Source organism: Pyricularia pennisetigena, chromosome 2 (assembly GCF_004337985.1).
Source record: "Pyricularia pennisetigena strain Br36 chromosome 2, whole genome shotgun sequence".
In the NCBI taxonomy this organism is placed as follows: domain Eukaryota; kingdom Fungi; phylum Ascomycota; class Sordariomycetes; order Magnaporthales; family Pyriculariaceae; genus Pyricularia; species Pyricularia pennisetigena.
The window spans coordinates 5,980,205-5,992,817 of NC_043741.1; the positions used below are offsets into that span (position 1 = coordinate 5,980,205).

General features: G+C 52.1%; 5 protein-coding genes across 5 annotated transcripts; 3 read left to right on the forward strand and 2 right to left on the reverse strand.

Annotated features, from left to right (window-relative positions):
• Positions 1-670: 670 nt before the first annotated feature.
• PpBr36_01669 (uncharacterized protein) lies at positions 671-4,522 on the forward strand (the record flags this gene model as incomplete). Its single annotated transcript, XM_029888853.1, has 5 exons — positions 671-835; positions 931-975; positions 1,056-3,396; positions 3,482-4,236; positions 4,313-4,522. The coding sequence occupies 5 exons, from the start codon at positions 671-673 to the stop codon at positions 4,520-4,522; spliced, it is 3,516 nt and encodes a 1,171-aa protein (XP_029750959.1).
• Positions 4,523-5,482: 960 nt separating this feature from the next.
• PpBr36_01670 (uncharacterized protein) lies at positions 5,483-5,722 on the reverse strand (the record flags this gene model as incomplete). Its single annotated transcript, XM_029888854.1, has 1 exon — positions 5,483-5,722. One exon carries the CDS (start codon positions 5,720-5,722, stop codon positions 5,483-5,485), a length of 240 nt encoding a protein of 79 aa, XP_029752010.1.
• Positions 5,723-7,088: 1,366 nt separating this feature from the next.
• On the reverse strand, positions 7,089-9,863 carry PpBr36_01671 (uncharacterized protein; the record flags this gene model as incomplete). The annotated part of the gene is made up of 3 exons (XM_029888855.1): positions 7,089-8,628; positions 8,722-9,678; positions 9,775-9,863. 3 exons carry the CDS (start codon positions 9,861-9,863, stop codon positions 7,089-7,091), a joined length of 2,586 nt encoding a protein of 861 aa, XP_029752011.1.
• A 407-nt stretch (positions 9,864-10,270) lies between these two features.
• PpBr36_01672 (uncharacterized protein) lies at positions 10,271-10,821 on the forward strand (the record flags this gene model as incomplete). The annotated part of the gene is made up of 2 exons (XM_029888856.1): positions 10,271-10,433; positions 10,652-10,821. Coding segments are annotated over 2 exons (333 nt in total), but the record flags the coding sequence as incomplete, so codon positions are not given.
• Positions 10,822-11,908: 1,087 nt separating this feature from the next.
• On the forward strand, positions 11,909-12,271 carry PpBr36_01673 (uncharacterized protein; the record flags this gene model as incomplete). Its single annotated transcript, XM_029888857.1, has 1 exon — positions 11,909-12,271. The coding sequence occupies one exon, from the start codon at positions 11,909-11,911 to the stop codon at positions 12,269-12,271; it is 363 nt and encodes a 120-aa protein (XP_029752009.1).
• Between the last annotated feature and the right edge of the window lie 342 nt (positions 12,272-12,613).

Consider the following 12,613-nt stretch of genomic DNA (forward strand, 5'->3'; position numbering starts at 1 on the left):
TCTGCCAGTTTGGCCTTGGTTTTGGCCTGGGCACCCCAAGTACCAGCAACCACGAGTAATAAGACAAGCAGGTATTGGATACCAGGTACAAGTTCGTACTTGTGTGTCCACCGCTGCTGATCTCCAGCTTCAGTTGCGAGCTCACCTCCTGGCCTCGGAACTGACGGGAGTTCTTTTTCAGGACAAGGCGAAGCCAAAATAAATTCAAAAAGGGAAAAGAGAAAAATCAAGGCAATAGAAAAAGAAGAAGCAGCCGGGTTTTGTTGTTTGCCTGTGACGTCCTCCATTCCACTCACTGGCAACACGTGCATAATTTTATCATCGAGCCAATCTTCGACATCTGTACCGATCAACACCAAGAACCCGCCGAACCGCGACCAAGCTGCAGCTACCGCTGTAGCCAAGCCCTACACTACTAAACGGCCTCAACCTCGAACCCAATTGGACCCGATCCAGAGCCGAACACCGCCAGGACGCGTGTGCTTCCGTGCCTCGATATACCACATTCCTTTTCGCAGCCGAGCCTTGCCAATTGCGCCCCTGGGATTGAGGATCCCATCCTTGTCGCAGTGGTGACGGCAATTCATGCTGAGCACCACAAGCAGGCCTGACCCACTGCCAGACGCCACTGTCATCACCAAACCCAGGCCCCTCCCTCCCAGTCGCCAATATGGTTCGAATAATTCCCAGCAGGCTCAAGTCGAGCGCATCCATCTCCAACACTGCTTCCAGCAACAACAGCAGGGCAACCAGTCCAATGAGGAACAAAGGAGACTCAGCAAGCCCGGAGGGGCGCAGGGAGACAGGTTTGGTGTTGAATGTTGTTATTTTGAGGGTAAGGAAGGGCTTGCGTTTATTCGCAATGCCGAATGGTAAACTCGAACAACTTTGGGGAAAAAAAAAAAGTGCTGACATTCGTGTGGTGCACAGGGTCGCAACTTGGCCGCAAAAGATAGGAGCGGAACTTCGGATCCGGTGAGCCATTGACACTCTGCAGCAACCTACCAAAAAAACAGAAAACGCGAATGTGTGCTAATACGATTGGGCCATCATAGTATCTGGTCTTGAACTGCGGTGATTCCAAACACGTTACTGCGACAGTATCGAAATCACTCAACCCGGAATGGAACGAACAATGCGAATTTCCAATCAACGGAGCACAGCACCTGCTCCTTGACGTCTGCGCCTGGGACAAGGACAGGTTTGGTAAGGACTACATGGGCGAGTTCGACCTTGCATTGGAGGAAATATTTCTGGACGAGAAGACGGAACAGCCGCCGAAATGGTACCCCCTAAAGAGCAAGCGACCTGGCAAGAAAACCAGTGTAGTTTCCGGAGAAGTCTTGTTGCAATTCACCATCTTCGATGCCTCCAACCGCGATGCCACACGCCGCGATATTTACAACAAACTTATGAGCATCGTCAAGGCTGCGGCGCCCGAGGCCGATGCTTCGTCCAAGGACCCTACACCAACCCTCACGCCAGTGTTGGCCCCGGTGCGCAAACCCAGCAGCTCAGGAAACTCCCCGTCCCCACCCCTTCTCAGCAGGCGGCAGACTTCGGATCTTGGAGGAGACGGGGCGGAAAACGGGGACGAGGACTATGAGATTTATGACGACGAGACGCCCGAGGAACCAGAAGAGGCTGATGATCCCAACCAGCCCGAGGTCATTGAGAAGAGGAAACGGAGACTCAGGATCAAGGGTCTAAAGCGCAAAAAGAGGGACAATGGGTTTGAATTTAGCAACAGCAGTTCCGATGTGGTCGGTATCATCTTCCTCGAGATTCGCAGCATCACCGACCTGCCCCCAGAGCACAACTTTACCAGGACTAGCTTCGACTGTGATCCATTTGTGGTGGCCTCACTGGGCAAAAAGACGTATCGAACTCGTACGATTCGGCACAATCTGAACCCTGTTTTCAACGAGAAGATGCTTTTCCAGGTCTTGAACCACGAACAGCAGTATTCTTTCTCGTTTACCGTTATAGACCGTGACAAGTTCTCGGGCAATGATTTCATTGCATCTGTCAACTTGCCCATCAAAGAAATCATGGATAAGGCTCCCAGGGCAGACCCGTCTACCGGTCTGTACGAGCTCAAAGATCCTCCAGAATATACGCCGGAGAAGCGGTCTCGATTCATGAGACTTAGTATGTCGCGGTCCGCCTCTTCTGCATCCCTGTCTAAACTGAGCCGGCCGTCATTGAGCAAGTCTCCGTCGGTGGCCTCTACCGCCACAGCCCAAGGCTCTGCGACGCCGTCGCAAGCTGCAGCGGCCCCCTCGACATCGCCTGGTGCTGGTGGAATGCTCTCGGAAGCGGTGGCCAAATCCAACGCAGCCAACTCTGGGCTGCTGACACCGACCGAGAACGCCGGTGCGGCCGCTGCGGTTTCTGCTGCGGCGACTTCCGGTGGAGAACTGAACCCGGACAGCGATGACCCCTTCTTCGTGTCCTTCGAGCTGCCGTTGAAAATGAAAAATCTCGAAAAATGGGAGGACAAGCACAGCCCAGTGCTCTACATCCGTGCCAAGTACATGCCTTACCCAGCGCTTCGACAGCAGTTCTGGAGAGCTTTGCTGCGACAATACGACGCCAACGAAAGCGGCGAGATCAGCAAAGTTGAGCTCACTACAATGCTCGACACGTTAGGGTCGACGTTGAGAGACTCTACGATCGACAGTTTCTTCCAACGGTTTCCCCACAAGGCTGCAAACGGTGAAGATGGAGTCGAGATCACCATGGACGAGGCAGTTCTTTGCCTCGAGGATCAATTGTCCAAATCCAAATCGGGCTCGACAATTGGCGACAAAGTCAAGAATATACTACCGGACGCCGAGAAGGTCAAGGGGCTACTTTCGGTACCTGGCCACACGGCATCAGAAACGTCAGGCAGCGGTGATACAACCCCAGCTGAGGGATCATCATCTACAACTCTGACCACAGAGGACAGCACCATCAAGGTGCCAGAACTTAGTGACTCGGGCATGGAGGGAGAAGTTCTCGAGCGCGGGGACGACTTGAATGACCGCGGCGAGGAGCATGTTGTTATGATTAGAGAGTGCCCCATCTGCCACCAGCCTAGACTCAATAGGCGGAAAGATGCAGACATCATCACGCACATCTCGACATGTGCCAGCCAGGATTGGCGGCAGGTCAACAACCTCATGATGGCAGGCTTTGTTACAGCCAGCCAGGCGCATCGCAAGTGGTACTCCAAGGTCATCACCAAAATCTCGTACGGTGGCTACAAGCTCGGTGCCAACTCGGCCAACATCTTGGTCCAAGACCGATTGACGGGCCAGATCAACGAAGAGAAGATGAGTGTGTATGTGCGTCTGGGCATTAGGCTATTGTACAAGGGGCTGAAGTCCAATAGTATGGAGAACAAGAGGAGTAAGTTTTTTTTTGTGGACCTGTTTTACTATTCCTCTGTTGGAGGGTGGGTGTAATGTGGTAACTAACAAGTTGGCATTTGTAGTTCGGAAACTCCTAAAGAGCCTTAGCATCAAGCAGGGCAAAAAATACGATGATCCTGCCTCCACGGCTGAGATCCAGAAGTTCATCGAGTTCCACAACCTGGACATGTCGGAGGTCCTTCTGCCGATCGACGAGTTCAAGAGCTTCAACGAGTTCTTCTATCGTGCGCTCAAGCCTGGTGCAAGACCCTGCTCGGCGCCCGACCGCTCGCGCATCATCGTATCCCCCGCTGATTGCCGTTGCGTGGTGTTCAACCGCGTCGACGTTGCAACCAAGGTCTGGATCAAGGGGCGCGACTTTTCCATCAAGAGGTTGCTGGGTGACGCTTACCCGGAGGATGCCAAGCGCTACGAGAACGGAGGCGGTCTGGGCATTTTCAGGCTTGCGCCGCAGGACTACCACCGCTTCCACATTCCGGTGGACGGCGTGCTGGGCAAGCCAAAGACGATTGCGGGCGAGTATTATACAGTCAACCCCATGGCCATCAGGTCTGCCCTGGATGTGTACGGTGAGAACGTGCGTGTCGTGGTGCCAATTGACAGCCCCGAGTTTGGCCGGGTCATGGTTGTATGCATCGGCGCCATGATGGTAGGCAGCACCGTAATCACCAGGCACGAGGGCGACGAGGTCAAGAGGGCAGAGGAGCTGGGTTACTTCAAGTTTGGAGGCAGCACGCTGGTGGTGCTCTTTGAAGAGGGCAAGATGAAGTTTGATGACGACCTTGTGGACAACTCCAATGGAGCGCTTGAGACTCTGGTAAGTCGTTTGAGACATGTATTAACTTGATCAAATTGAAGATCACGTCGGATGCTAACCAGACTTGGAAACACAGGTCCGCGTCGGCATGTCAGTAGGACATCATGTCAATGAGCCCCAGTGGACGCCAGACATGCGCAAGAACGAGGATGAGATCACAGAACAGGACAAGAAAGATGCCAAGCGCCGCATCCAGGGAGCCGAGTTCAGCGACATGACACCCGAGGACAGCGGGCCCGATGAGAGCCCGGCCAAGCCGTCACTGACGACCAGAATTGCGGGCTGATGGATGAAGAATTGGGGGATGGGCAAAAGGCGAGCATGAGGTATGGTCAGCGTTTGCTACGTAGGCGCAACTTCTAACAGGATTTGTTTTGTTTTCTTCTTTTCCTATTACACCCTCTTGTTGCAGCACAGAAATCAGTGCCAGGGACACACATACATGTATAGACTCAGCGGGTTGGAAGGAAGAGTTGTTTTCCTCTATATTTTCAAACGTCATTTATAGACAGACGCATACATTCATTATTCTTTGATTTGTTGTTCTGCTATGGGCGGCATACGTGAATATAGAAGCATCAAGCATGGATCACCAAAACAGCCCGTGCCTCCTGGTTGGCTATGATCTAGGGCACAGCTTCGAGAGCATCACCGCTCCTAATCTTGTCGTCCTTGGGGGGGCATTTACTGGACCCTATTGGTGGGTGTTTATCCGCTCCCGAAGGGCCGCCTACGTGAAACCTAGGCAGAATGGGCCACTAGTGATCAGTAAGACTGATGTTGATTCGATTACAAAATCGATTTTTGAATATGACAAAATGAAGGGGTATCTTGAAGTGTGTGCTGATGATGAGATAGTGGAAAAAAAAAAACCAAAGAAAACAATAGATATAGTGCGCAAAGAAAAGCAATGCTGCATTATATGTCAAAAGGCGTGCAAGGGAACTAGATTTCGTTGAGGAAAACAGAAAAGGAAAAAGAAAAAAAAAGCAAATCCAGTGCCTCGCATATGCCCNCCCCCCACGACAGTACTGATGAACCCCTTCTTTTTTTTTCTCTTTCATCCGAGACGCTGCTTTGCCCTGCCAGAAAGACGTAACGGCGAACAAATCTTTTTTTTCGTGCGGCTGTCGCTTGCTGCCCTGGGACCGAGACAATTTGTCTGATACCATGTTGCATCAAGTAAGAATAAGAGAAAGAAGAAAAACAGAAATCCGGGTTTGGTCCTATCCCCTTCCTCTTCTCATTACCTGCGTCCAAACCAGCTCGAGTTGGACAGCTGGCGCGTGATGGGGACCGAGCCGCTGGTGCTGCTGCGGTCGCTGTCCATGGACCGCTTCTCCGGAAAGCCGGCCGGCGAGGCGAGGGGGCTCGGGACCGGTGACGGAGCGGTGGTGGTGGTGGCACCGCTGCCCTGTCGGCTCTGGCGCCACGAGGCGTAGATCTGCTTGCCCCAGTGGGCGGACATGGATGGCGAGGGCGACATGGTTTTTAGTTTATTCTTTGGAAGCGGTTTTTGTTGTGTATTTTTTTTGTTGGTGGTATTTGTTTATTGTTCTTATTATCGATATATCCTCTTTTTTTTGGTTTTGTTTTTGTTTTGCTCGTTCTCTGTTGAAAGTCGACTCAAAAGAAGCTTTTTTGTGATTTATATTGACCCAGTGCTTCTGATTTAGATCGAGCACAATAGTCGATGGGGCCTTGGTGACAGGCGTATAAGTGAGTTGAGCCGAACAGCGAGTAAAAGTGGTACTGATGGGAAAAAAACAAAAACAAAAAGAGGGACAGCGGTGCGGGGAGCAGACGGTATATAAAACCATCACTCGGCAGGAATCATTAACCCTGACGAGACCCCCCTCGAGCAACTTTTGTTGAAAGTCTCAGACTTCTCCCTCTCTATTTCAGTCCAAGTAGTACTAATAACAAAGGTAATCAACCCCAGGACTAAACAAAACCACCGCTGGCCCCACGGTCCCCAGTCACACAAACAGGCCAGGCGCAGGCAGATCCCCATTCGAAAACAGCCCATCCCCAGTCCGAACCGAACCGATTCTCGTCCGCCGCGGCCGGTTTAGGCAGTCCCGCTACCCACACGCGAGCGGTCCCAGCCAATCACGCAAGCCCCGATTCTAAACGCATCAGCCCACCAGGGCCAGCGCCGACATGAGAATGGCCTGATGGGTTGCGGTGTTTTTTTTTTTTTTTTAGCGACCCATTAATTACGACCAACCACTGAGTATCAAGCGCCCAGGTGAGAGGTGGCCCGGCCCTCCTTACTGACAAAAGGGCATTGTAAATCAAACAAGAGCAAGCACGTCAGCGTTGAGGGATGTGGTGTCTTTTTTGGTCGCCTTGATTACGCATTTTCTCCAAATCATGCAAGATTGGTGCGGACCAACTCTTTCTGTATTTTTTTTTTCTTCTTTTCTCTTGTCTCGATTGTCCAGAAAACAAGAGAGAGGAATAAGTAAATGAAAATACAATAAAAAGTAGCGAAAAAAAAAGGTGGCAAAATTAACCATTCAATGGTTTCCATACCGGGTATAATCCAACGCCCTGCAAAGTAATTATCCAAGAACTCCCGTCTCCCATCCAGAGCCAAAAAAAAAACCCAACAACCCACACAACACCCACACCTTTCCTTGCTTGCTATTGCGTGCCAGCCGTAGCGCCTGAAATATGTTCCCTGCCTTTTCCGAACCGAGTAAACAAAGACAAAAGGAATAAGGAGTGACATAGAGAAGAAAGGTGTACAAAGAAAAACCAAAAAAAAAAAAAAAGTTTACGCAAGAAAGTATACGTTTTATTTTCTTTTCTTGTTTTTTTACGGGAGGGATATTCACAACTTGGGCTCATGCATAGCCAGTCGTCATCCCTAACCTTTCAACGCCACGCGATGAGTAGGCACAATGGGCCACCTCCATGCCGTTTCGGAACAAGGGCGAGACGACTCCCCACATCAGCTTCCTCGCGGCAACGTCGCTCGGCTCGTCGGGCTCCGTGTTATGGCACCGCGCGCTGATGACGGCGCTGCAGCTCCCAGCCTCGAGCACGAGTGGGTTGTCCGCCGCCTGCCCGTCGGCCGTGGTGGCTCCGGGCGCACGCCGGAGGCTCATGCCCATCACTCCGGCCCCTAGAGCGACGACCACGGCCAGCAGCGCCAGGAGTCCCGTGTCGCTGAAGCCGAGACCCACCATCTCCGAGGAGGCGTCGATGCTGTCGCCGCCGGTCATGCCGTCGAGTTTGGCGGCCACGACGAAGAAGCTCTGGCTCAGCAGGAAGCCCATGCCCCCAAAGCCGGCACAAAGACCCCAGGAGAGCGGACGGGGGAGCGTGAGGAAGAGGCTGGTGGTTTGGTCGCCCTGCGGTTGGTAAGATACGCGCAGGGGCCTGGGGGTTCCGGATGCGTAGAGTGCCGACTCGTGGCTCAAGTAGAAGGTGGTCAGGAGGCTGTTGGTGGCCAGATACAGCACGGCTAGCAGCAGCTGCGGGAGTGCAGCAACCAGACACGCGCCCAATGCCGGCACGTCCGACGCAAGCGGAAACACTGCAGTTCCCGAAGCCATGCCGAGCGCTGTCAGAGGCCGGTCTGTTGACGATTCGCCTTTGCGCGACAGGTTCATTGCCAGAGCCGAGGCTGTGAGACCCGTCATGACGGTCCATGTGAAGCAGATAAACACCCAGCGGGGCAGGCTTGCAGTTTGGAACCAGTACTGGGCTGTAGGAACCCAGTACTTGATCTCCCTGAGACCCCAGCGTTTCTGCAACACGTCCGTCTTGCTCATTAGGCAAGAACCCTGCGTCGTCTCGTCCGCCACCTGGAGAAACGATGCAAGACTGTCCCCGAGCGTCACGAGCGGCTTGGAAACCCTCGATGTCCGGAACAGGACCAGGGCAGTGACAACTAGGGTCACCAAGTTGAGAAGCACCACAAGCCCGAGAAGAGATCCGTTGAGAACCACGCTGCACGTCTTGGCATCGGTGGATGCCCGCTGAGCCAGGCAAAACAGCACGGAATCGGGGTTGATTGGAGCCGAGTCGGCCGTTACGGCTTTTGCCGCCACCGGGTTGACGCCGAACCGGACCGAAGAGGCTGGGCTGGCGGTCTGGACGAGCGAGTTGCTCGGGTTGTCGAGGCGTGTTACGAAAAGTGCGGAGCTGTATTCTGTGTCAAAGTTGCCGCTGAACCGTAAGATGCAGTCGCTTGCCGTCATGTTTACCAGCTGGTTGCGGCTGGCCTGGTCTTGCAGTGAGAGAATGTCGAGGCGTCCCAGCCTCCCTGCGTTGTTGGATGTTGCATTGCTGAATGGGGCTCCGGTCAAGAACGATTCTGTTACAAAGACGAGGTTGTATCCAACCCCGGCCTGAGACGTGAAGATTAATGAATTATAGCTGTTTCCGGTGGTGTCAGCCCTCTTTTTCTTCCTTCTTTCTTTTTGCTCGCTTGTAAGTAAAAAAAAAGCCATGTCGAGATATCCGACTTACATTACTTGTGATGCTACGCCCACCAGCACAAGGACCATGGCCATCACACTCCGCATGGGAGCAATATGTCCCAGGTTACGCAGCGAAGGAATACCGATATCAAGCCACTGCTTCTTCGCGTGAGCAGCATCGACCTCGGCACGTGTCGGACTCGTGAGGACCTGGAAGACGTAGTTGGCACCAGCGATGCCCACAAGCCCCACGACGTTGACAAGCGCATGCAGGCCATAGCTGACACCGGACGCCTCGGCGCAGGACCCATTGAAAATGCTTGCCCCGTCGGTCAGCAGCCGTTTTGCCGGTTGGCTCCCGGCGAGGGCTATCATGAAGCAGGCCAGACTGCCGACGAACACGATAAACGCGATGAGCAAGTTCACCGAAACTCCGGCCCTCCAGCCTCCCGCCAAGCTCCCCCATGACCCACTATTCCCCCGGTCGTCACCACCGGCCCCTCGCATCAGATGGCGCCTGTCGTCACCGCTCATGTCGGATCCGATCGTGGAGTGTCCGCCGTCGTCAGTCCCAAAACCAAGCTCACCCGCCCTTGACTGCAGGCGGTTGTGGCCCATTCCGTCCTCGTTGAGTTCGACGTCGCGTTCGGCCAAGCGCCCGTTGTTCTTTCGTTTCTTGGCAAGGGACTCGGGCGTCTCTCCCCGAATGTAGTTCCTCACATAGTCCGGAACAATGGATCCATCGACGCTGAAGATATCGCTATCCCTTATGCCGGGCGTCTGCCATGTCTGTCTCCTCCTCCGCAGTGGGAAGTCGGGCATGGCGGGGGTCGATATAACGGTCGCCGACTCGCTCGTGACGCTCGCGAATGGCCAGTTAACTGTTTGCCTGCCCTTGGTCTTTTCGCTTTGAAAGTGCCTCATGTGTGCCGAACTTGCTTCACTCCTCATCCTATCGTGAGTGGGCTTCCTCGGGGAGGAACCCATCCACTCGCCGGATTTCATCCTTTTTTTTTTTTTTGCGTTCTCGTTAGCCCGTTTGCCCGCCAACACCTGCTATAAACATCCGGGTCTCTGATTCGGCCTAGCCTAGATCACTAACCTCCGAATCCGTGTCACCTCCTCATCCTCAGTCCATTCCTGCATCACCTCCGACGCGCCATCGTCTCTAGAAGATACAACAACCTCCATCCTGTTTGAAAGCCTTGCTTCTGTTATTGGGCAAGGCGTATTTATGAAAAGAAAGACACCATTTATATGGGAAGCTGTCAATGTCACGATCGATAATGTTTCGTTATGGCCCCAATAATTTCAAGAAGCTGGCCTTGCCAAGTCAAATATCGTTCGGACGAAAAAAGAATAGTATAAAGGACTGTGGGGTAAAGTGTTTGAATAAAAGAAGGGAGTATTAGAATAGAAAATGGGACAAAATATTTCACAGCCACAAGGCTGAAAAGGTTCCAAGAAATGAATGTAAGTAGGTTAAAAACGAGTGAGCCTACGAGTAGGAAACCGAAGGAGAAAGGAAGGGGAAAAAGAGGTAAATCAGATAGAGGAGGTACAGAGACGACAAGGAAAAGCTGGACTTGAGCGCAGATATGTACCAAAAGGTCTTTTCTCAAGCAGCTTCCTCCATGCCCTCGTCCATCTCGAAACTAGACTCTCGGCCAGACATCCCTGCGAGGATCACTGGATGGTCAGCCTGCCCCGGTCTGATGGGGTTGAGCAGGCTCTTTTGCGCCACCCACTCACAATGCCCAAGTGCGTTCCCCGCCGTTGCGGGCCCCTGTCTAGAAAGCTCGACCAGGAGCGAACCAGGGTTTATATGAGCCGCCCTTGACTGCTGGTTGGACTCTTCCCTGTCATGAACTGTAGCCCTCTACGATCACGATCGAGGGAAGCAGCCCATTTGCAGGTTTCAAAACACAAAGTACTGTACCGTACAATAAGGAGACAACCCATGTCTACGCTCTTGGCAGAGATAGCAGCAGTCAGAATTGGTTCCATAAAAAAATTGCCGATGAATGCGATGAGCAAGGATGACTGGGCCTATAACCAACATCTTCCATGCAACTACTGCAACCTCGAACGTGCCAGGAATCGCTGGGTTCCGGCATCCAGCTTCCCGATCGTCCCAAGGCAGGCCGACATGTCTGTCATTTTGCGTGTCACTCGACGGGCACTGCCTTTCTTATTTTTTTCATATTTTACTTTTTTATAGCCTTCTTTTTACCAGCAAGATCCCATGACCCTAGCTAATTTGGGCTATATGGTAGGCTACGGAAATATTTGACAGCCTCTTTTTTTTTTTTTTTTCCCCCACGCGCGGCATGACGATATTATTTCCTCCTTTTCCCTGCGCATTGCTGCGCAAAAAAAAGAGCAGGGTGTGTGGCATAGCATAAAAATGATATTTGAAGCTTGAGAACAAAAAAGAAAAGATTAAAAAAATATAGAAAAATCCACTTGCGGGGTGTTCTTCACCCTTCTCAATAAACGCGCCGTCCAATGACCAGATTCAGAAGTTTCATCCAGATCTTCGTGGCGGACTGAGCCACGACGGTTCGAATCAATAGTGGCCAACTGAGTGGACAAGCCAGCCGGGCTTCTAAGCGCCGCCTCTGGTATGTGGCTGTCGGACCGCACCTACCACGTAGTACTATAGCGAACCAACTCTGGTACCTGTGGTAAGGCTTTGTTTGGAGGGTTTGTGATATATTGCATATTTGGAACTCAACCAACCAAATCGCCATCCAGGCGTTCCGGATGAACGGTTGAAGAACGGACCAAGGATACTTCCTGTCATTAAGCACGGTGAACAGATTGTTTCCGCCACGCCTCCAAACACACATCTGTCAATAGAATCGATAGAGTGCTCGTTGTCCAAACGGTCCGCTGGAGAAACTGGGCGCGCTCGTACCCAATCTCAATCCGGTCAAGAAGATCAAAGCATCGTCGTCAAAGAAAATTCATAGAAACAAAAATCGAGATGGTTGGTGTATGAGAAAGACTACGTAATTGAGAACGAGAGAGAAAAAAAAGAAAAGAGGGTCTGCTGGATGGATCACACCTAAACCAGGCAAGGCGAAGACCTTTGAAACACTCGTTAAAGATCCATCATAATGCGCGGAAAATACCTCCCCTGTCGACACCCAAAAAACTCTCGCCAATCGTTCCAAACCATCCCTCAGCCAGTGGCCCAGTGAGGCCTACCCAGGTCTTTCCCAGTTAACGCGATGGGTTTAAAGTTGGTGGTTCTTGGCCATGTTATTCTGGTTTTGTCGACCCAAGCCCTCCTCCGGGCCATGGGTCCATCCTTGACACCGGTGGGCTTGTACACTATTGGGGGGGGAGACGGGGGCGAAGCCAGGCGATGCGCGGTTTGCAGGGGATCGAGTTTATGCGTTTTGGACGAAGAGGTTGCCTGGTCACCATTGTTTCAAGAACGAATAGGGAGAATTAAAAGAGGGATAGAGAAGGAGGGAAATGAAAAGGGAAAACCTTGTATAGATACCGCCACTGTTTTGTCGCAAACGGGAGACCTCGCGCTTCGTTCATTGAGTGGTTGTAATGGAGCTGCTCTCCGTGTCAAGTTGTAAAGTGGCTTGCAAATCGAACATGGTCGCTAAAATGTACAGTAATCTGAAAGAAGGGAAAAAAAAGAAGAAAAAAAAAGAAAACGAAACCTAAAAAGAGCATATCATTTTTAGTGAATGCGACAACGAGATGACAGGCCCCAAGCCTGCAAATTAAGGCTTGCCTTGCCGCAAAAGTCGAAGTTTGGGTTGAAAGTTCGAACCCCCCACCTAACGAGAGAAGAAAAAAAGCACAAGGGAAGCTACGTTCCCCTTGCTACCTGTCAGGCTGAGACGTCTGACCTTTTTGCACCGCCCCGGGAAGCGGGTGGGTACAAGTCGCAAATGGGTACCTGCAGATGGATG